The sequence below is a fragment of the Mesoplodon bidens genome (genome assembly GCF_964165515.1).
Source record: "Mesoplodon bidens genome assembly, chromosome: 15".
Classification (NCBI taxonomy): Eukaryota; Metazoa; Chordata; class Mammalia; order Artiodactyla; family Ziphiidae; genus Mesoplodon; species Mesoplodon bidens.
In genome coordinates this window covers 35881562-35905961 of record NC_138171.1, presented here as the reverse complement: position 1 = coordinate 35905961, position 24400 = coordinate 35881562, and the positions used below count along the sequence as shown (strand labels likewise).

The window sequence follows — 24400 nt, the reverse complement described above, 5'->3', positions numbered from 1 at the left end:
CTTTGCTCTGCCAGGCCCTAGCGGACTGGTAGGGGGAAACGTTCGTGCAGGAAGCTTCTCTCTTCCGCCCCCATTTTACAGATAAGGAAACTGAGGCCCTGAGAGGTTGGGACTTGCCCAAGGTCCACCCAGCTCAGCAGGGCAGAGCTCCAGCTACCAGGTCTCCGGAAACCAGTGCCGGTCACTTCCTGCTCTGGAGGAAGCCGCCACCTGGGACCAGAGTCTCCATAAGTCCAAAGGGCCTTGTCCCAAAGGCGGTGCCTGCCACCCACAGACGCCAGAGAGGAAGTGAAAAAGGAAGAAAGCGCCTTTCCTCCTCCTCCTCCTCCAAGAACAGTCTTGCCCAGCACATGTTGGAGTCACAGAAATCTCTCGTTAAAGTTTTACAGTCTAACCACTGAACATGTTACTTTGTCTCCATAATTTATACCTGACCTGGGTGTCTAGACATGACATCATGGTAAGGTATGCCTCGTTCTGTGGGAAGTTTACAATAACCAGAGCTCAGCATCATTGTTACAACAGCCTTGCTCCTGCTGAGGGGAGCCCAGAATTGCAGGCTTGCAGACCTCAAAGCTACACTCCTCCCCAGCAAAACAACCACTTCCAGGGGAGAAACGGATGCGCAGGTGACTTACAAAGGTCGCCTGGCCAGGAATAGCCACAACTTCTGGCCTCGCACCCCAAGCTCTGTCCACACCACCTGCCACCTCCCAGGTTCCATTCCCAGCATCCTTGGTGTTGATCAGCTGCCTTGAAGGGGGATTTGGTTGGACCCCAGCCCCTGGCTGTAAATTTCCACTCCCCAAAGGAGAACAGCACCTCAGCAGGTGAGATCACTCACCTGGCCTTCAGCCTAGGACACCCAGCACCTCCAGCAGGACCAGGGACCCCTTATGCCCTCTCCCTGCTGGGGCTGCTCAAAGTCACTGGCAGCTGAATGAGCCCCACTTCTGTGGCCCCTAGTGCCTGGGAAACTGTGGGCCTAATTCTCATGCTGCACTCAGATCCCAGTCCTGTTCAAAAACAGCAGAGACTGAATCAATCTTTCTCTCTCTCTCTCTCTCTCTCACGCACACACAAGCGCGTGCGCATGCGCGCGTACAAGAACAGAGATGTTAAGGTCCATTTCAGCCCTAAGCACCTGTATTTGGAAGGGAAAGACACCATAATCAGTCAATGTATATTTCTGGTACCTAGCACTGGGCATCGTGTCTAGCACTGGGCAAGTTGAGAGAACAATAATAGTAACAAGAATCCCACATTAAGGGCCTCCTATGCCCATCAGGTACTTTTTATTCATCTCATTTGATGTGCAATAGAATTAATAATTCTGCAAGACAAGTATCATTGTGCCCACTTTACAGATGAGGAAACTGAGGTTCAGAGAGAGGAAGTGACTTGCCTACAGAGCAATTGTGTGGAGCCAGGATTTCAGCCCTTGGTCTGGGTTGAAGCCTGTGGCCTTTCCACTGTCCAAGCGAATGAGGGATACAGAATCTTTCTGCAGGGATAGACTGATTGCTCCATGGTGCTGGGCATGTGAATTGTGCTGGGAACCAAGCCTAGATCCCCTGTCTGGGAGCTCTAACTGGGAAACAGCCACCATGGGCAAAGCAGGACCATAGGAAGGGGGAGGTTGACCAACCCTTCCTTTCCTCCCAGATGGGTGGAAAGCCATTGCCCCGTGGTGCCCAGGGTGCCCTCACTCTGGGCCAGCTGGCCTGGCTCACTCCACACTCCAGGGGATCACGTATGGGTCCTCAGGGAGGTGAGACTTTGTTCTCCACTCTGCTTGTCCTGTTTGCAAAATGACCACACTCTGCCCACGGGTTTCTGGTTACATGGGAAGGGGCCTGATGCCTTACATCACCGCAAGGCGCTTCCTGATGCCTGCGTGGGCTGGAGTTCTCCCCTCCCCTCCCCCAGCCCAGGGCCCAGGGGCTGCAATTCTGTTAAAATGGTGCAGAGAGAACCTTCCTGGGCTCCCAGTGGACCCCAAGCAGGCCTTGGTCGGTCACATGGCATTGGAAGAAAAACATTTAAATGGAGCCCATAAAGCAAATCAGACTGAAGCTCCACCCACTGGTCCTGGTAGGTTCATCCACCATGGTCCCCAGGGGCAGGAGAACCAGACAGGGCAGCAAGGATGGAGGCCACAGTGGCCTGTGTGATCTGGAAAAGGACTGGGGAAACTGAGTCTGCTCAGCAAGAGAGAGGGAGAGATACTGTATGATGGGAAACTGTAAATATGAAGCAGGGCTTACACATAGACACAGGCTCGGGGTGGGATTCAGATGAGATGTTAAAGAAGCTGCCTCTCTGAGTCCATCCACCTAGGACGTGAGGACCCAGGTACCAAAAAGTAATATGGAGAGAGGGATAGAGGGATGGATAGATATGTCACCAAGCAAATATTGCGGGTGGGCCCCCATGATGGGATTAGTGCCTTTACAAGGAGAGACGCCAGAGAGCTCTCTCCCTCTCCCTGCGTCCCCACCATGTGGGGACACAGCGAGAAGGTGGCCAGGAAGAGAGCTTTCACTGAGACCCGAATCTGCCAGTATCTTGATCTTGGACTGCATAGCTTCCAGAACTATGCAAAACAAATGTCTGTGGTTTAAGCACCCCAGTCTGTGGTGTTGTGTTACAACAGCCCAAGCTCAGACACGCAGATCCAAAGAGCCTGTCGTTGAGCTCATGAGCATACAGACTGCTGCCACCTCATCCAGGCAAAGGGGGCACGCGGGCAGCCCAGAGGGCGGCTCTCTATCCCTCCCTGGGGGAGGACAGCCCAGCCACCCTCACAGAACAGTGCCTGATGGGGCTGCATTGTGTTCCCTCCGGGGACCCTGGACGCAGCCTGCGGAGGTTGGAAGAGTGAGCTTGGCGACATCAGGCAGGACTCCAGCATCCCCACCACCTCCTGCCATGACTCCGACAGGGCTGGTGAGGATTATGGTCAGGCACCAAGAGAGCAGGCTTGCGCAGCTCCAGCACGTGCTTTGCACACACAGCTGATTCTGTGGTTCCAGGAGACTCAGCTCCCACCAGCCCCTCCTCACCAGGAAGGCCCTGCCATGCTCTCAACTTCCCATCCTGAGAGCTGGGCCCTCTCTGCCCAACACTAGGATCAACTGTAAAAAAATGTCCTGTCCAGCCTTCAGAAGGGCTGGACTGCCACCCACCTCCATCCTCTTTCTAGAAAAGACTGAGCTGAGGGTCAGGATAGCAGCAGGCTTTAGCAGAGGAAGCCTAGTCCAATGAGCCCACATCTGCTTGTCAATCATGGTCTGTCCTTGCCATCTAAGAGGTTTGGACCACTCTCCTGGGGAAGGAGAGAGTGGTTCACAGCCGTGTCACTCTTTAAGATCATGAGTCACGGTGGGACACCCTCCCTGTAAGCCCCTCCTCAGCTCAGCCATGGGGCTCATGGTCTGCTTTGCTCAGTCTCATCCTGTGGACACCACTGTTCTCCAATCTTCAGTATACCCCAGTTCTAGGACTGTCGTGATGGGTCCAGACCTCCCCTCACCCTCCCATGTGTCACCTGGGGTCGAGATATGGAGGTCCCCAGTAAGAGTATGGGGAGCTGTTGATGACACTGCAGTCCTGGAGGTCCCAGGAGGAGAAGCAGAAATACTTAGAAGATGGAGTTATCGGGTCGAAGGTGCTCCCTGGGTGGGGCCCAGACAGTGCCATCCACCATAACAGGCCAAGGCTTCTGCCAAAGCACAGGCAGGCCCCAAACAGTCACCCCTAGACCCTGAGGGTGGGGCTGGGGTGGACCAACAGCCTCTTCCAGCCAGAGTCCAGCTGGGCTCTGCCCAGCCTGGACAGCATCGCACGTATAAGCTTATGGCTAATGACCATTGGCCAAGGCCCTTCCCCTTTCCCGGCCACAGCGTGGGTGTGATGTGCTCACTGCCTGGGACCCCAGCCCCATTTGGAAGGTTCTGGAAATGCTTCCCTGCAGCTGGCCAACCCAGTCCTCTCCAATGCATTGGCCCTGGCAACTACTGCAGCCACCCAAAGCCAAAGTGTGTGACCTTGAGTCCCAGCATGTGGACTTGGCCCCAAAGAGGACCCTAACGAGAAGCAGGAGGCAGAGGAAGAAAACCAACTCCTTGAACTGCTGAGTTAGTGTAACTACTCCTCTCTTTATGTTTTCCCCTACTTTCCTAATACCACGCCACCCCAGCCCAACTTCTCCCTGCCAGCATGCAGGCTGTGTTCTAGAGAGTCGTCCACTCCCTTCCTGAGCGTTCTGGAAAGAAGCCCTCCGGCATCTAGCAGGTCACTTAGGGGACGAACATGTTCTCCCTGGAGCCTCAGATGGTAATTGAGGGACCCAGTTTCCCCCACAAAGTCTGCCTTGGCCCAGCCACTCAGCGGGCAGAACACACATCTGCTTCCCTTTTCCTGGCCCCTCCTTCTCACCCATGCACAACTCCCCGGCATCTCACCCCATACCAGGTCTATGTGGTCCAGCCCCCAGTCTCTGGACTGGCTGATACTCACCTCTGAAAGAGGTGGTTGATTAGAGCAAGAGAGCCTGACTGTCCCAGGCTCTGCCCACCTCAGCAGAGGCCCCCATCTCCCTCCCTGTGTTCAGCACATCAGAGGGAGTGACAGGAGAGCCTTGTCTTAAACCTGGAGCCTCTGCCCCGGAGAGACGCCGGATCCCTGTGGCCAACGGGAAATGTCTAGGTTCCCCTGGAGGTCGTGTAACCCTGGACAGGAGAGTCTCAGAAAATTCACGAGCTTAGCAATCATCTCCCTTGGCATCACTGTGGCCCCTGCCATGCCCTGTGAAATGCCTGTGGATGCAGAAGCAGCAGCCTCGGGGAGGGCTGAGAGCCTTCTGGATGTGCAGACAGCCCAGCAGTTGAGCAATGCGCCAGCAACCTGGGCTAGCCCCTGTGCAAGCGCTTTCCAGAAAAAGAAAAGGTAGGTGACATCTGTGGATATTTACAGCCCCACACAGCATGACGGGAGGTGCTGAAAGATGCTTGCCTGACAACAAAACCCATCTCGATGGCTGGAACCACTTCAGGCTGGGATGGAGTATCAAAGGGCCCGGAATCTCATCAGTGAGGCCACACTGTCTGTTGAAGCAGAGAGCAAGAGCAGATGCTGAATGGAGCAGACCCTCAGCTCATTCTCCACATCAGGTCAGGGCTGGAAGTCTACCAAAGATGCCAGGAAAGAGGCAGGTGTTATAAGCGGTTGAATGGTCAGCGCCCTAGTGGTCCTCCCAGCTCAGCCAGCCAGAGAGCGGGCAGTGGTGGTGGTACTTTCTTCTTCCCATCACTCAGTCTCCAGCTCCCCCATGGGCTCCAGCAGGCCTCACACAAATAATATCAGCATTTCTCTAAGCCTCAGTTACTCGTCTCTACAATGGGGAGAATCATCCATCTGCCATCTGAACCTCATATCTCACACCCATGAAAATGGCCTTTGTAATCATTGATCCATTCAAGAAATGTATTGCATTCCAGCTCCTGGCCAGTGACTGGTCACTCAGTGAAAAGACCTCTGAGTGGTAAGTGGAGCAGAGGTTTTACCTTGCAGGTTGCAGAAGACCCTGGAAGCAAGGAAGCCAAGTCGGGGAAGGCAGGGAAGGCAATTCTTCCAAGAAGCTTGGCCAAGAAAGGAAGCCCGAGATGGGGTGGTGGGTAAAGGGTGATGCAGATTCAATAAGATTGTTTTCGTAAAGATGGCAGATGCTTTATGTGCTGACGGGAAGAAACCAGTGAGTGAGAAAGATGGAACCTACAGGAGCTAAGGGATACCCAGAGGAGTGCAGACCTGAGAAAGTGAGCTGAGTTGGACCCAGAGGATAAGGTCTTGAGCTGGAGGAAGATAGCCCCTGCCCCAATCCCGACCTCAGGTGGGTCCCGCAACACCTCTAACAAGTCTTTATCAAAGCCTTTTTTGGACCAGATTATCTGCTCACCCTCTATCCCCGGCACCCAGCAACACATACACAACCCCCATCTGGGAGCTCCTGAGGTCTCCTTTTCATCAATGTGACCCAAGCATCTTGCACAGTGCCTGGAACCTCCAGGCTAATTTGAATATATGGTTCTACTGGCTTGTCCCACCCTTTAATGGCAGCCATGGTAGCAAGTCTCGGAAACATCAGATTCACTGAACATCATTTCCCTAAAATGCTGAGCTCTGCAGATTGGCCAGGAGGCTACAGCCTCCTCCCAAGAGGACTCCTTCTGGCTTTGAACCCTCAGCCATTCAAAACACAAACACACTCATATACAGAGCTCGAGCCAGGGGTGAAATGTCAGCATCATCTTGGACTCAAATCAATCAGTTCAGTGCTTGGATGCACTGGCTGAGCCACCTCGCCCCAGGCCTGCCCTTGTCCATATGGCGGCCCAGAGGATTCATTTCCTGTCCTGGCCAGGACTCCAGCTCACACACACACACACAGACACACAGACACACAGACACACACAGAGGAAACATCCCCTAGTTGAATGAAACTTATCATCTCCTGATGAATTTGAGGCAAAGCTCCTCCACGACACCAAAGCAACATGAGATCTGGCCTTTAAAACACCAGGGACCAGGCCACATCAGGTACTGCATGAAGGAGCCAGCTGAGAGTCCAGCTGATCTGTCCTTTGTGCTGGGGCAAATTTGAGTGGGATTTCCCAAGACCTTAAAGGTCACAGGTAACTAAGAGTAAGGATCATTTAATCAGGAGCAAGAGACCCAGGTTCCAATTCTGCATCAGCCACTTCTCAGCTGGATGAACTTGGCCAAGTTCCTGGTTCACAGGTGTCTGTCTTCTTCATGTGTCTTCACATGGCAGAAGGGGTGAGGGAGCCCTCTTGGGTCTCTTTTACAAGGTCACTAATCCCATTCATAAGGGCTCCACCCTCATGACCTAATTACCTCCCAAAGGCCCCTAATATACCTATATTTTGAGGAACAGGTTTCAACATATGAATCTTGGGAGGGAGGACACAGACAGTATACAGCAGCATCTATACTGTGGAAATACAGAATAACGTGACTGAAAGCCCTTTTGAAAGTATAAAATACCATTTCAGAGGTGAGGAATACTGACGTGATTATATGATGTTGGTAAAGGTGTTGGTGTGACTTCTGCTGCCAGCCAGTTGAACTCACTGGAGGGACATCTACTGGTGGAATGTGACTTAAGGAACACTTTTAAAATTAGTTCTAGTGATGAAGTAACAGTACTGTATCCCATGCTTAATGCTGACTCCTTTGATCAGCACTGGCAAAAATCATGTTCCAGATTCAGAGTCAGTCAACAGCCTTTACAGACCCTAAGTGCCAGGCACTGTGTCAGGTACCACAATGGAAATTATCCTCTAGAATTTATCAATCTGTCCACAGCAGTGTAATCAGCAACCTTTCTAGGGACTAATTTGGCAGTATGATTCAAAAACCTTGATGTGGTGTGTATGCTCCTTGACCCAATAATTCTGCTTAGGAATTTATCCTAAGGAAATCATTAAAGGTATGGACAAAAATTTAACTAAAAAGATGGTCACAAAGTTCCAGTGCCAGTAAGGATAGAGTAGCTTGTGTCAGACTAATTCCACTTTAGATAAAAATAACAAACTCTATATAAAAAATTTTAAACAACTATTTGAAGGCACTAGAGAGCAACAAAAAGCCAGCAGAAACTGGTGGGAATTCAACCCTTGCAAAAAGGGAATAGCACTGAGTGAATTCTACATTACATGGCTTTTCCCCCAAGGGCACACCCCAATTCAAGCAGTGCAGGGTGGCCAAAACTCAAATCAAAAACTGCAGTTGTTTAGTCTTAAGGCTGCCAGAGGACCTGGAAACTGGGGGAAGAAATCTAATTAGGGAGGAACAATATAGAGCAGAGAGCCTCAAACTCTGTGTACAAACTACCCAGAAATCCTTGGCTGATCCCTGAACTGTGCATGTGTAGCGGAGATTCCAATGAGCTCAGCAGAAAACAACAGTGGGAAGGCTACAAAAGCTGAGCTGATGTATCAGCTGCTACCCAATAAAAGGAAGGTGATTTAGAGCTTGAGTCTCTCCAAGTTAAGGGGTTTAGTTAACACCTAACTAAGCTTGCCTTTGAAACTAGAGAAAGGCTATGCCTTAGGTGAAAAAGCTATATCCCAGGTCTAAGAGATTTACATATCCACCCCAATAAAGTATAAAAACCAAGCCTTCACAAATGTATAGTGATTTAACTGCTTGCTACAACAAAAATCAACACTCTCCCAAGAAACTAGAATCTCTACAAAATATCATTCAAAGGGTCCAGTATACAAGCAAAAGTTGTTAACATGGAAGGTAGGTGGGAAGGAAGAAAGAGGGAAAGAGAGAAAGAGGAAGGAAGGGAGGAAGGGAGGAAGAAAGGGGGAAATGTAACCCAAGTCGAGAGAAAAGTATCAATACAAACAAACCATAAGATGGCCCAGATGTTAGAAATAGAAGACAAGGACCTAAAAGCAGCTATTACATATACATTCTTGGATAAAAAATAAATTATACGCAGAAATCTTATCAGGGAAATATAAACAAAACAAAAACCCACACATACACACACACACAGAATTTCTAGAACTGAAAAGAATAATATCTGAAATGAAAATTTCACTGGATGGCTTAAAAGAAGATTGTAAAAGTCAGAAGAAATAGTCAATGAACTTGAAGACAGATCAACAGAAATTATCCAATCTGAAGAACAGAGGGGAAAAAAGATCCTCAATGACAGTATCAAGCAATCTAACATGTATGCAAATGGAATCTCAAGAGGAGTGGAGAGAATAGGGCAGAAAAATATATTTGAAGAAATAATGGACAAAATTTTCCTAATTTGGTCAAAAACATTGACTTATAGATCCAAGATGCTCAAACAACCCCAAGCAGGATTTCTAAAATCCCACTTGGTAACATCATAGTCAAACTGCTGAAAGGCAAGGATTAAAAAAAAATCTTAAAACAACCAGAGGAGAAAAGGAAACAATCTTAGTGTGGAAACAATATGATGACAGCAGATTCTCACCTGAAATAATGGATGCAAAAAGACAATAGAATGACCAAACTTTAAAATAACTGAAAGAAAAAAAAAAATCAATCCACAATTATAAACTCAATAAAAATATTTTAAAATTAATGGAAAATGAAGTACTCTAGATAATGTGTAGAAACTGGAGCCCTTGTACATTGCTGGCGGAAATGTGAAATGGTGCAGCCACTATGAAAACAGTTTTGCAGTCTCTCAGCAAGTTAAACAGAAAATTACAAAATGACTCAGAAATCCCAATCCTAAGTATATACCAAAAAGAATCAAAAACAGGTGTTCAAACAAAAAACTGTACATGAATGTGCATAGCAGCACTAATCACAATAGCCAAAAGGTGGAAACAACCTAAATGTCCATCAACTGATGAATGAATAAACAAAAGTAGTGCATCCATATAATGGAATACTATTCATTATTCAGATATATGCCACAACTTGGATGAAGCTTCAAACATTATGTCAGGGGCTTCCCTGGTGGCACAGTGGTTAAGGATCTGCCTGCCAATGCAGGGGACATGGGTTCGATCACTAGCCCAGGGAGATCCCACATGCCACAGAGCAACTAAGCCCGTGCACCACAACTACTGAGCCTGCACTCTAGAGCCCGCAAGCCACAACTACTGAGCCCACGTGCCACAACTACTGACCCTGCGTGCCACAACTATGGAAACCCACGCACTTAGAGCCCATGCTCCGCAACAAGAGAAACCACGACTATGAGAAGCCTGTGCACCACAACAAAGACCCAAGGCAGCCAAAAATAAAAACAAAAAACCCCCACATTATGTTAAGTAAAAGAAGCCAGACACAAAGGCCACATATTATATGATTCCATTTACGTGAAATATCCAGAATAGGCAAATCAATAGAGACAGAAATCAGATTTGTGGTTGCCAAGGGCTAAGGGAAGGAGAGAATGAGAAATAACTGTTTAATGGGTGTAGTGTTTCCCTTTGGGGTGATAAAAAATTCTGGAACTAGATAGCGTGATGGTTGCAAAACATTGTGAATGTATTTAATGACACTGAATTATACACTTTAAAATGGCTGAAATGGTAAATTTTGTTATGTGTATTTTATGATATATATATAATATAGATAGATGATAGATGGATAGATAGATAGATAAATATTAAGGCAAAATAGTTACTAAAATTTTTTTTTAAGTTGAGAGAATTCACTACAAGCAGATCTGTACTACAAGCAATGCTGAAAGAACTTCTTGGGGTTGAGGAAAAAGGATTCTGGATGAAGGCTCAGAGTTCCAGGAAGAAATAAAGATCACTGGAAATGATAACTATGGAGTACAGAGAAGACTACTTTTCCTTCTCTTCACTTCTTAAATAGTAATCTGACTGTTTAATGCAAAAAAGTATAATATTGAATTGTAAAGTTTATAACATATTCATATTTAAAGCATATGAAGGACTTCCCTGGTGGCACAGTGGTTAAGAATCTGCCTGCCAATGAAGGGGACATGGGTTCAAGTCCTGGTCTGGGAAGATCGCACATGCTGTGGAACAGCTAAACTACTGAAGCCCATGTGCCCTAGAGCCTGCATGCCGCAACTACTGAGCCCACATGCTGCAACTACTGAAGCCCGTGTGCTTAGAGCCCATGCTCTGCAACAAGGGAAACCACCCAATAAGAAGCCTGGGGACTGCAACGAAGAGTAGCCCCTGATCACTGCAACTGAGAAAGCCCATGCACAGCAACGAAGACCCAATGTCCCCCTAAATAAATAAACAAATAAATCTTTAAAACAAACAAATAAATAAATAATAAAGCATATGACAACAATAGCACAAAGGATGGTGGGGTAGATAAATGAACTGTTAAAACTGTACTGTTAAAATTTTCTTTCATTTTACATGGAATAATCCCATATTTACTTTAAGTTTACTATGATAAATTAAGGATACAGATTTTAATCCTTAGAAGGAGTACTAATACATGATACAGAGAAGTATAACTAGAAACCCAATAAAGGAAAATATGTAACTTCTGCTTCCGGTCATGATAGACTAAGTCATACTGAATTTGCCCTCCCACCATAAACAACTAGAAAATGGGATGAAATTTATGAAACAAATGTTCACAGACATTGAACAATATGAGCACTGATTCCTGAGAGAAGGAAAACAAACAAGGTCATTCCTGGAAGCACTTTCTGCACTGGAGCACATGAGGGTGACACTATGTAGAACATGGCAATCTCTCTGAATTGAAGAGTGAGAAATCAGAGTACAGGGAGGCTGAGGCAAATTTGGTGAGAGGAATACCAGAGAAAAGAGAATTATGTAGAAAATTATTCATTCATGGGGTCATAACTTATTGAACTGTATACTTCTGGTGTGTGTAAATTAAATACATGTAATGAGTTGTATGCAAATTACACTTCAATAAAGTTACTTTAAAATGTGTAAATAATTATTAAAATAAGAAATAGAAAACATGTGTGGCCCTATATAGATGAAAGAGAATGAATTTGTTATCAAAAACTTCCCCACAGGGGCTTCCCTGGTGGCGCAGTGGTTGAGAGTCCGCCTGCCGATGCAGGGGACACGGGTTCATGCCCCGGTCCGGGAGGATCCCACATGCCATGGAGTGGCTGGGCCCGTAAGCCATGGCCGCTGAGCCTGTGCATCCGGAGCCTGTGCTCCATGGCAGGAGAGGCCACAACGGTGAGAGGCCTGCGTACCGCAAAAAAAAAAAAAAACAAAACAAAACTTCCCCACAAAGAAAACTACAGGTCCAGATGGTTTCACTGTGAACACAAAGTTCAATTAAACTCTTAAGGAAAAAGCAATATGGTCTTTAAAAAAAAAAAAAAGTTTTCAGAAAATAGAGGAGGAAAAATGCCCAAGTCTTTTTATGAGAAGAGCTAAGTCCTCATAATTAAAAACTGAGAGACATTAGAAGGAAGGAAAATTACAGATAAATAACAAATATGGAAATATAAAAAAGAATAAGGTATCTAAAAGAAGTTTATCCCAGTAATAATAAGGTTATTCCCAGGAACAAAAAGTTAGTTTAGTATTCCAAATCAATGCAATGTGCCACACTGGCATAATGAAGGATAAAAATATAATCATCTCAATATAGATGCAGAAAAAGCATTCGATAAGATTCAGCGCCTATTCCTGACAAATACTCTCAACAAACTTAGAAGTGACTGTCCTCATCTAATAAATGGCATATATAAAAAATCTGGGGGCTTCCCTGGTGGCGCAGTGGTTGAGAGTCCGCCTGCCGATGCAGGGGACACGGGTTCGTGCCCCGGTCCGGGAGGATCCCACATGCTGCGGAGCGGCTGGGCCCATGAGCCATGGCCGCTGAGCCTGTGCGTCTGGAGCCTGTGCTCCGCAACGGGAGAGGCCACAACAGTGAGAGGCCCCCGTAACGCAAAAAAAAAAGAAAAAAAAAAAATCTGCTACTGGGCTTCCCTGGTGGCGCAGTGGTTGAGAGTCCGCCTGCCGATGCAGGGGACACGGGTTCGGGCCTCGGTCTGGGAGGATCCCACGTGCCGTGGAGTGGCTGGGCCTGTGAGCCATGGCCGCTGAGCCTGTGCGTCTGGAGCCTGTGCTCCACAACGGGAGAGGCCACAACAGTGAGAGGCCCGCGTACCGCAAAAAAAAAAAAAAATCTGCTGCTAATCACATACTTAATAATTAATTGTGAAATATTGAGAACTTCTCCCCTATGATAAGGAACAAAGCAAGTATATCTATTCTCACCACTTCTATTAAACATTTTACTAGAAGTTCTAGCCAGTCCAATAAGGCAAGAAAAATAAATAAAAGGCAAAATATTTGAAAGGAAAAAGCAAAAATGTTTTTGTTCACAGAAGACATGATAGTTTATTTAGAAAATCCAAACAAATCAATAAATAAGCTGCTAGAACTAATAAATGGATTTAGCATGGTTTTCAGACACAAGATCAATATTCAAAAATCAAATATATTTCTATATAGTAACAGCAAAATGATTATAATATGAAAAATTTTAAAGCAATCCCATTTTTAGAAGCACTAAAAATATGAAATACTTAGAAATACATGTAATAAAAGACAAGCAAGCCCTCCACTGTGAAAACTACAAAAATTGCTGAGAAAAATTAAAGGCTTATATGAATGGAGAGCTATACCATGATCATGAATCAGAAGATTCACTATTAAGACCTCCATTCTCCCCAAATTGGTCTGCAAATTCATCACAATCCTAATCCCAATTCCAGTACTTTCTTTCCCGTAGACATTGATAAAAGGATTGTAAAATTTTTATGGAAATGCAAAAGAACTAGAGTGGTCAAAACAGTCTTAAAAAAGAAGAAATTACAATTACATACCATTCCATTCTTACTGGAACAGCTAAATTTAAAAAGACTAATAACATCAAATCTTAACAAGAATGTGGAACAATTGGAACACTTTGCTTGTGAGAGTATAGAACGTTAACATCTCTTTGGAAAACAACTTGGCTGTTTCTTATTATAATTAAACAACTCAGTTAAAAACAGGCAAAAGTCTTGAAAAGACACTTCACAAAAGAATATATACAAATGGCTAGTAAGCACATCAGTTAGGCATACAAAAAGATGCTCAACATCATAAGTCAACAGGGAAGAGCAAATTAAAATCACAATGAGAAAGCATTTCATACCCACTAGAATGGCTAAAATTAAAGGCTGACAACACCAAATGTTGACAAGGATATGGAGCAATTAGAACATACTTTGCTAACAGGAGTGTAACATGGTAAAACCACGTTAGAAAACAGTTTGGCTCTTTCTTATAAAGTTAACCATACACCACAACTGAGCAATTCCACTCCTAGGGATTTACCCAAAGGAAGTAAAAACATACATATTGATAGAAAGACATATACAAGAATGTTCACAGAAGCTTTATTCTTAAAGGCTAAAACTAGAAATATCTCAAACATCTATCCACAGGAGAATGGGTGAATAAAATTGTGGTTATTTATACAATGGAACAACACTTAGTAACAAAAATAAACTACTGATACACATGTAACAACATGAATAAATCTCAAAAACATTATGCTATGTGAAAGAAACTATACACAAAAGAGTATATACTGTATGGTTCCATTTACATGAAGTTCAAGAATAGGTAAAACTGATCTATGATGACAGAAATTAGAACAGAGGTTGCTAAGTGGGGGAACTTTCTGGGAGGTGATGGAAACATGTATGCATTTATCAAAACTCATCAAATTGTACACTTAGAACCGGTGTACTCTGTATATGTAAATTTTACCTCAGTTAAAAAAAAAAGATGTTTACAGCAATTTTTAAAATGCAAACGACTTAAATATCTTCTAGTGGGGGATAGTTAATAAAGTGTATACCCAAACTCCACACCACTGAAAATGATACGAGAGAAAGCAACCTATTGACAAGGAGAGATGTTCATGATAATTTATGTGTAAAAGAAAGTTATCAAACAGCATGTAGAGTACAACAGACGTGTAAGCACAGAAAAAGGTCTGGAGGCTTTTCATCAAAGTGAGACTGGAGGTTACCTTAAGAGGTATAATTCTGGATGTTTTCACTTTTTCTACACGGAACACGTACTTGCTTTTGTAATAAGAAAAAAATATTTTTAGATAGATGTTATAGATCCATAGATACAGTTGATTCTCCTTATTCATGGTAGTTAACATTTCATAAAGTCCCCAGAACTCTGAATTAGTGAATACTGAACCATCACTCATGGGGGAAATACAGGATTTGGTTCCTGTGAGTGTCTGGTCACAACATTTTCATCAGCTAATCAATACATAACCTTGTTTTATGTGGGCTTTTATCTAAAGACATCTTATTGAACATATATTGTAGATTCACTAACGTTGAACTCACAGCCAACAGCACTATAACTCATGCCGAACAAAGCTTACTTAACGCGTGTATTTTCTCAGGAAGGCGCATCATAGTCTTTTTGCACTTAAGAACACTGGACAGCACTATGCTTGGGGACATTTTGGACAAGGGAATTGTCACAAAAAAAGCGGGGGGGCAAAAAAATGCGAAAAACACGGCACTAAACAGACCATGAAAAGGACACTTGTTTGCGTGAGAACTGGAACGAGGAAGCAGAGGGTCACCTTGTTCAACCTCAGCTGGTAACACACGTGTTAGGCGACTCAAATTTTCTGTCACTCTGCACATAGCTGTGAATGACCACAAAAGTGGTCATTGATTGGGGGGGGTAACAAATAAATTTCAGCAAGTAGGCCAAATTCACAAATATGGAATCCTCAAATAGTTAGGATCAACTGTATATAGACTTATCTATGGAGGAAAGTATCCCCAAGCCTCGGGCCAGCACTCCTGGGGTGTCCAGGGAGGAAAGGGAGGGGGAGACCCATCAGGGGGGAAGCAGGCCCAGAGACAGGCCACCTGGGAGGCAAGAGCCACCTACCCCAAGGCAGTCCCAGCCCCAAGTCATAAGACCAGAGACCTGACAACTTGGAAGGAAAGCCAGACACAGCAGAGAAAGATGCATCTCCTGGGGAATCTCATCTGAACCAAAGCAAAACCACAGAGGAGGGCACCTCTGACCTGTTGGATTTCCAGAGAGGCTGGACTGGGAACCGAGTGGGAGTTCATGGTCCAGACCCCTCCACAACCATCTCAGGAATGTGTCTGAAGTCACGGACACCGCCTTGATTTTGTCTTCTGTCATTACTGTTTCATGTTTGGGAATGCAGAGTCTTTACCAGGGCTTACAGGAGCCAGTCCCGACCTCAGCCCAGGGCCTCACGCTCCCAGGAATTCCTCAGCCCCGCAGGGTTCCCAGGACCCTCGTGCTCAGAGCTGGGAAGGGGCTGCTCAACCCTGATATTCCCTGAAAGAGGCAAGCCTCGTCCCATGCCCTAAGATGAACACACATCCCTCATCGAAGTGGGCGAATCTGGAAGGTTCCTCCACCAGGGAGGGGCTGGCAGAGACTCTGAGGCTGACAGTGTCTGGAGTGGTACTGACACCTCTTAATAATTAGCTCAGGACGCCCAGACGTTTCTGGTGAGTGCATTGATAATCCATATCCCTGTGGTCTACCAGGTCAGAGCTTTCTTCTGGAGGTGAGGTGCCAAGCTCTCAAGGGCGGGCACCTTTGGGGGCATTTGACTCACAGTTACATCTCCTCTCCCAGGAAGGATGGGCCCCCAGCCCTGCTTGAACCTACTTCTGTCCAGATGGGCAGAACCTCCCTGAGGACGAGGATTGCCCCCCACATATGCCAGGTCTGCTGCTCGCCAAATGCTGTGCTTCATCCATTCGGTCTGCAAGAATTACCCAAAACATGGACGTGGGCAAAAAGGTGATGGCCTAACCTTTCAGTGTCACGCTACAGCATTCTCTAAGGAGCCCACCCAAGGGCCATGGGACATCCTGGGGGAAGTTCACCTCGTTTACTTGCCATTCACTGTGTATTACAGCCCAGGTTCTGCAAAGCTGGATGCTAACTTGTACAAAACTGGGGATATGTAAATGATTTCTGCTCAGTAGAAAGGATAACCCCAAAGGTTTTGTTTTTATTGTCCTGTAGGATCTAACGTAGTGATTTTATTTCAGGTTCTTATTTCATATATATTTAAAATATATCATAGTTCCTATATTTTCATATGTGTGAAATATATGCATTATATATGTGTATATACATATATATGTGTATACACACACACACACACACACACACACACACACACACCAGTAAACCTAACCCAAAGAGAGGTCTAGTCTTTGCACTTGACTCCTGGGAGGTATCTCTAAGCTCTTGAAATGTCCTATCTGATAAGAGGGTCTGGGAGCCTTGGGCCAGATAGTCTATGCCAACATTGTGATTTCTGGGGGCATCCCTTGTGCCAGCTCAACCACCAGAGGGGCTAGAAACAGCTCAGCCATGCAGGAAGCCACCATGTATACACGACTGAGTCCCACTAAGAGCTCTGGTTCAGGGAAGCAACCTAAGCATGGTCTTGGGGACCCCAATCTGCATATTTATCAGTTTCTCTAATCTCTTTTGAATCAGCTTTGGCATGTTGCTGGTTCCACAATCCATGAGTTCAACACAACGCATGCTCACAAGCCACTTGTGTGAGAATTATGACTTACACATTTTGAGACTTACTACACTTCATCTCGTGGTTCATTCATTCCTCTAATGAAGAGAATATGAAGAGAGATGAAAAACATATACGCTCCAGCACTGACTGCAGTGTTTCCAAGAGAGAAAGGAAGGGGCCCCATTCGGGTGGGGCTTAGTTACCCCTAGAGGAACTGGACAGCCCTGCAGGGTGGTGAGGGGCGGGGGAAGGCCGATGTGAAGACATATGATTATAGTTGGCTGAGGCCATGACGAGGTGGCGGTGGTGGGGGGGGCCCTCGGAGGCTCCGGAGCTGAAAGAAGGACTCAGGAGCCTTCCTAAGGATTAGGGAGGGCTTCTAAAGTTGAGGTCTTGATGGCAAGCCAGTACTTCATCGGGTGGAGCCAACGGTATTTATTTTATTGGTCACTGAAAAGCGCTGAGTCAGTTACTTAAGGGTAAATCAGTCACTGCCCTTGAAAGCCCTGTCTCCCCAGCCCCTCGCAGAATCCAGAGGACAGGTCTGCTCTACTCTGTTGGAGGGGCCAGAGTTCTCTCCCACAACCATGGTCCAAATCCTGGTTCTGAGGGCCTCCGACCTCAACAAGGGACCCAGTGTGAGCTGTGGTCACTCAACACAAAAAGCACAAAGTCCTGCCACCCACGCCTTCACCTGGGGGAGCCAGGCCTCCCCTCAGCCCCTCACACCTGGGGTCCCTTCTGTTTCTCCCCAAAGAAAGGCAGTCCTGTGCCCCCCAAGTATGGGCCAGCCCCTGAGGCTGTCCACCTCCCTTCCCAGAATCAGGCTCACAAACCAGTAAAGGAGGTACCACTGGATGCTTCCACGTCCCAACCCCTTCCTTCAGCTCAGCTTTGGGCCACAGGCTCACTGAAGCATCATCATCATTGTTATTACTGCTCTTCCTGTTCTTAGGCTATTATTTGTAATCCAAAGACTTTTAGGCAGTTTACAATAGAAGTATACACATATAGAGTACTTATATTTTAAATATACATATAACTAAAATCAGTAAGTTATGTAATAAAAAAAGATGAGAGAGGATCATTTTGTCAGAAAGTAGAGGTTGAGGAGAACTACTGTTTCCAAATTCAAAACTGACCCTTGAGCCTTGGGACTGCCCAGCTCTTCTGGAAAACCAGGTGGGCTGCAAACCTGTTTGTCAGGCAGGACCCACTGTCCCTGGATGTGAGTGTGGCAGGGATGGGCTCTGTCGCTGTCTCTGAATCCCACCTGAGCGCTGCTCTCTGGGCCCATCAAGCTCCAGAGCCAGAGTGAGCCTGGCTCCGGGGCTCAGAAGGAAGGCTCCGGCTCTGGGTCCCGACCTCCCCTCCTCCCTCTGGGCACCTGCCCAGCAACAGGGTCAGGGCAGCAGGGTGAGGCCTTCCTGCTGCTGCCGCCCACCAGGTCCATCTGCCTTATTCTACAACCGGCATGGCTTCAAGGCTCCTGGCTCCTCATCTGCATTTGCTCAGAGCCCAGATATCCAGCTCTGCCTGCCCCGGCTCTGGGGTAAGTCAGAGCCAGAGCAGAAGAAATAGGCTGTACACTGACTCTCCTCCTCAGGCCAGGGCTTACGATTCTCCTTCATGCCTGGCCCAAGCAGTGCACACGGGACCCCACCTCTGTGCCCACACGCAGGACGCCGGGCTCTCCCCAGTTTGGCCAGTCCCGAGCATTTGGTTCAGAGATGCTTAGGAAAAAGAAGGAAGGAATGTGGAAGAAAGGAGAGCTGCTCACAGAAGGAGGGCAGGGGAGGGAGGAGCATCCATAGACTCTGAAGCTCGGCCCGGCCAGCACCCCTCCTCTTGCCCCCTGCCCCCGGCAGACTCACCCTCGTCACAGTTGCTCCCGGTAAAGCCAGGGCAGCACCTCCACTCCAGCGCCGTCACTGTGCGGTAGGACACTCTGTACGTGGGTCTGATCAGAGTCCTGTAACTAACACAAGGGCAGAGTCAGGACAGTGTGAGCACCTACCCGCCCACCCCAGATCCCACTCCTGCTGAAACCACCCAGCCTAGGGCTCTGGGAGCCCCCCAGGCAGTAGAGCCCATCATCCTAGCTCTGTGCTCACAGGCTATGCGGCCCAGGGTGAGTGACCACCCCTCTCTGTGTCGGGTGCATTGTAAAGTCCCTTCCAGCTCTGCCTTCCCACAAATCTCCAAGGGTGGCCCCCTAGGGTGGGGAAATGACTGCTATGGACTGAATTGTGTCTCCCAGAAATCTTATGTTGAAGCCCTAACCCCACAATGTGACTGTACTTAAGCATAGGCTCTGAAGAGGTAATTAGGTTAAATGAGGTCAGAGGGGTGGGCCCATAATCCAGTAAGATTGGTGGCCTTTTAAGAAGAGGAGGACAGACAGAGATCTCTCTCTGTGTACATGTACACATTGAACAAAGGCCATGTGAGGACACAGAGAGGTGGCTGGCTGAGAAAATAAATTTCTGTGTTGCAGCCATCTGGTCCATGATATTTTGTTAAGGCAGCCCAAGATAATGAATAAGGAAAAGAAAAATATCATTAGAACCTGTACAACTTCCAACCACCCACAAGTCACTTAACTCCAACCTTTTTCCCAATCATTATTTCTTTTGGTTGATTCATCCAATGAATATATATATGTATTTTTTTTGGCCGCACCCCATGGCATGTGGGATTTTAGTTCCCCAACCAGGGACTGAACCCCTGCCCCCTGTGGTAGAAGCATGGAGTCTTAACCACTGGACTGCCAGGGAAGTCCCCAATGAATATTTATTGAGCATCAACTACAGGCAATACTGTGGTCACAGATTAATAAAATGGAGTCCCATCCTTGAGAAAATCCCAGCCTGATAGATGAGAGAGAGACACTCCAGTGAATACTTGCAATTCAGTAGTGGGGCCCTTGCAGCAACGAAATGCTCCTGCAAACTGCTGTGGGATCCCATGGTAAATTTTCACCCAATTTTGAAATTTTTCTTGAAAATAAGTTTGATACTATTTTGTAAAACTCCAAGAATAGTGAATATAAAATATATGACCAAACCACACTGAGATATCACCTAACGCCTGTTAGAATGGCTATTATCAAAAAGACAAGAAATAAGTGTTGGTGAGGATATGGAGAAAAGGGAACCTTCATGCACTGTTGATGGGAATGTAAATTGGAAACCACGGAAAACAGTATGGTAGTTGCTAAAAAAGTTAGAAATAGAACTACCATAACATCCACTTCTGGGTGTTTATCCAAAGGAAATGAAAACACTAACTCAAAAAGATATCTGAACCCCCATGTGCACTGCAGCATTATTTGCAATAGCCAAGATATGGAAGCAACCAAAGTATCCATCAATGGGTGAGTGGATAAAGAAAATGTGGCACATGCACACACACACACACACACACACACACACACACTAGAATATTATTCAGCATAAAAAAGAATGAAATCTTGCCATTTTTGACAACATGGAAAGACCTTGGACAAATACTGTATGATCTCCCTTATAGGTGGACTCTAAAAACAAAAAAATGAAAATAAACCAAGCTCACAGATACAGAGAACAGACTGGTGGTTGCCAGAAGCTGGGGGAAGGTGGATAGGGAGCAGTGCAAAATGGGTGAAGCTGGTCAAAAGGCACAAACTTCCAGTTATAATAAGTCATGGGATGTAATGTACAGCATGACAACTATAGTTAATAATACTGTATTGCATATTTGAAAATCGCTGAGAGTAGATCTTAAAAGTTCTCATTACAAGAAAAAATATTTTTATAACTACTTGTGGTGACAGATGTTAACTAGACTTATTTGTGGTGATCATTTCACAACATACACAAATATCGAATCACTATGTTGCACACATGAAACTAATTCAATGTTATCTATCACTTACACCTCAGTGAACACACACACACAAACACAAAAACATATGACTGATTTTCACGAGGGGCAAAAATTCGGCTTTATTATTCGATTTACACGCATCATTATAACTTGGCTGCTTGATAAAGTCTGCACAACTTCCTCTTGAAAGCAAAACTGCATGACTTCACAGAATTTGCATCTGCTGACACCAAGCAACTTAATCGTGAATGGGAAAATTATGAATTAATTGGTGGCAGCAGGCGTGACGTTTTGAGATGCACTGTTGACAGGAAAATACATAAGTCAGGTTTTGAATTTCAGAAATACTGCACTAAATCTGAAGAATCCTGCTACACTAATTTTTCTTTCAAAAAAAAAAAAATCCTCTCACTCATGTTTCGTAAACATTCCGGCAAACCAGCTTCCCCTCTGGAGCTCTAAGTGGGAAGGCGGGGGGCGGGGCAGGGGCTGGCAGTGCACAGCCAGGGGCTGGAACTTTCAAGTGAGGAGCCAGAAGTCTGCACGGAGAAGTGCCCAAGAGCAAATGCAGGCCTTTGGACTCTCAGATCCACGGCAGGAAGCAGCTGGCATAGGCCACTGTGGAGGGGGTGGGAGGGTGGCAGAGGACCAGTCATTGTCACCACTAGTTATAGAAGGAGCCTGGTGGGACATAAGTGGGTAGGCGAGACTGGGTCCAAGGAGTCCAAATAGACTGTCTGTATGACAAACACACACTCACACGATTTCTCACTCACATGTACACTCACATGCTCACACACACACACACACACACACACGCTCACACCCTCTTCCTGCTGCAAATTTCCCAGCCAGGAACTGGCCCAGCTGGGAAAGGAAAGACGCTTTAATTTCAATTTTAAAAATCAGTTTTAAAACTAATTCTTGAAAGAAGATTGTTGCTCTGGCTGAGAGGGACCAGAAAAGCTATGGAATCCCTCCCATAACCACTGCACCATGGAGGAGATGGAGCCCTGGGCTGTGGGGTCATAAGCTGAGAGTTTAGGGCCCTGCCCCTGATTCACCATGTGAACTGCACACGTTCCTTAACCTCCCTGAGCCCGTTTCCGGGTCTGCACGCTGAGGACTGGGATGCTGGCTATGAGGCTCCCTGGGAGAGCACGTGTGAGAGCGGAAAGGGATGTGTAGCTGCTGGGCTTGCGAAACACAGATCTGACCCCTTTCTTCCTGGCCAGCACCTTTCACCTGTCCCCACTGTGGTCAGGAGAGAGTCTGAGCTGTTTAGCCACGGGGCCCAGCCCTTCTCCAGCTGCCACAGCTGCCCTCAGGCCCCCTGTGCCATAGGCTGCCCCTCGGCCTGCAGCCCATGAGCCCTCCAAAGGCGCCAGGCACTCCTCACTTCGTGCCCTGAGTGATGATGGTGATAAAATAATAATAGCTATAGTAAGAGCTTTGCGTACTTACCACGTATCAGGCACAGTTCTGAGTGCTTTACATTTGCTGACTCATAACAACCCTGACAGGTGGATGCTATTACTATTCCTAATTTACAGATGAGGAAACCGAGGCACCGAGAGCTTCAGTAACTTTATCAAGGTCACACTGCTAGAAGATGGTGGAACTTGGTTCCAAACCCAGGCAGAATTAGCAGAACCTAGCAATACTAATTTGTGTTCGTTCAGTACGGGGGAACATTGTTCCTCCCTGCATCTGCACAAGGGACTGATCTCAGGCCCCTGAACCAGAGGGAGAGCTCATACCCCAGAGAAGGTCTCTTTCTGCCCCCTCCTTCTGAGGGCCACGGGCTGGCCTGTCCCACTGCGGGACCAGAAGCATCCTGGTGGCCTGCGAAGTCCAGGAGCAGGGCAAGCCAGTAGGTGGCGCTGCTTCCCCAGCCCAGCAGGCCAGGGCTCAGACCCTCAGATCTCCCCTGAATGTCCAGGGCAGGTGCAAGTGTTCATGGGCTGTCCCCATCGTTTCACCCTCCATGAAGAACTCCCAGCCCTTCCCCTGGGCTCCAGTCTGCAAACTCACTGATTTTTCTAAAATGAAGATCCGCTTTTGTGACTGCCCACACTCTTTAGGTCAGCAAATAAGGCCCTGCCTACCTTTCGCCCCTCCACTCCTCCCACCACAGCACAAACAAGCAGCTCTTCCTGCCTCTGGGCCTTTGCACATACATGCAGGCTCCTCTGCCCACTCACCCTCCTTCTTTACTCTGCTGAGAAAAATCCCCAAGAGCCTTCGGGTTGTGACTCCACATCCCCTTCTCTGTGAAGCACCCCCAGCCCCAGCCAGAGCTGACAGGCTCCCTCCTCAGTACCCCCAACACCCTGTACACAGCTTGGTTTTACGTGTGGGGTGCCTGCCATGTGCCGGGCACTGGGAATACAAGAATGAAGGAGGCAGCACGAGCTCCACTCTGCCAGAGCTGGTGGCACTAATCCTGTATCACACATATGAATATGTGGCCATGTGTGGTGGTCAGTGCCAGGGAGGAAAGCGCTGAGTTCACGCCTCACATTGTAATGGATTTGTTTTCTCTTTTTAAATTAAAATATAATTTACATGCAGTAAAACACAGATGGTCCCCAACTTATGATGGTTTGACTTACAATTTTTTGGATTTCACGATGGTGCGAAAGTGATACGCATTCAGTAGAGACCATACTTGGAATTTTGAATTTTGATCTTTTCCCCAGGCTAGCCATATGGGGTATGGTACTCTCTGGTGATGATGGGAAGCTCCCAGTCAGCCCTGCGATCACAAGCGTAAACAACCAATACTCAACAGGGTACTGTGTTGCCAGCATTTTTTTCGATACTGTGTTTCACGTTTTCCCGTCCCATCGTATCTACAAAATGCCCATCTGTGTCTCCTGCTTCTGGTGAGAAGAAGAAGAGGAGGGCAATTACTCTTGAGATGAAACTCAAGATAACTACCCAGCATGAAGGCGGTAAGCCAGTAACAGCCGTCACAGGTGAGTTAGGACTTTGGCAATCGATGATCTTGACCATCTTAAAGGATAAGAAGCAAATGAGTGATGCAGTGAAATCATCAGCATTGGTTAAATTCACTGTCATCATGAAGAAAAGGGCTGGGATGACGGATGACATGGAAAAAAAAATTGTCTGGGAATTTCCTGGTGGTCCAGTGATTAGGACTCTGTGCTTTCACTGCTGAGGGCGCGGGTTCAGTCCCTTGTGGGGGGACTAAGATCCCGCAAGCTGCAACGTGCAGCCAAATAAATAAATAAATAAGAAAAAAAGAAAAAAAAAAACTTGTCACGTGGATGGAAGACCAGGTACAGAAGTTCATAGCCTACTGACCAGCCAGGCTAAGGCAAGAAGTCTTTCCATACACTAAAAAAGTGTG

General features: G+C 46.6%; 1 protein-coding gene across 1 annotated transcript in view; it reads right to left on the bottom strand.

The window, feature by feature from the left end:
* The window catches only part of COL26A1 (collagen type XXVI alpha 1 chain), a gene marked incomplete at its 5' end in the record, with an annotated part of 177846 nt that overhangs the window by 82717 nt on the left and 70729 nt on the right, over positions 1 to 24400 (bottom strand). Inside the window, one exon of the mRNA XM_081257567.1 lies at positions 19032 to 19135. Within this exon, the coding sequence (XP_081113693.1) occupies positions 19032 to 19135 (104 nt within the window). The remainder of the gene's footprint in view (positions 1 to 19031; positions 19136 to 24400) is intronic.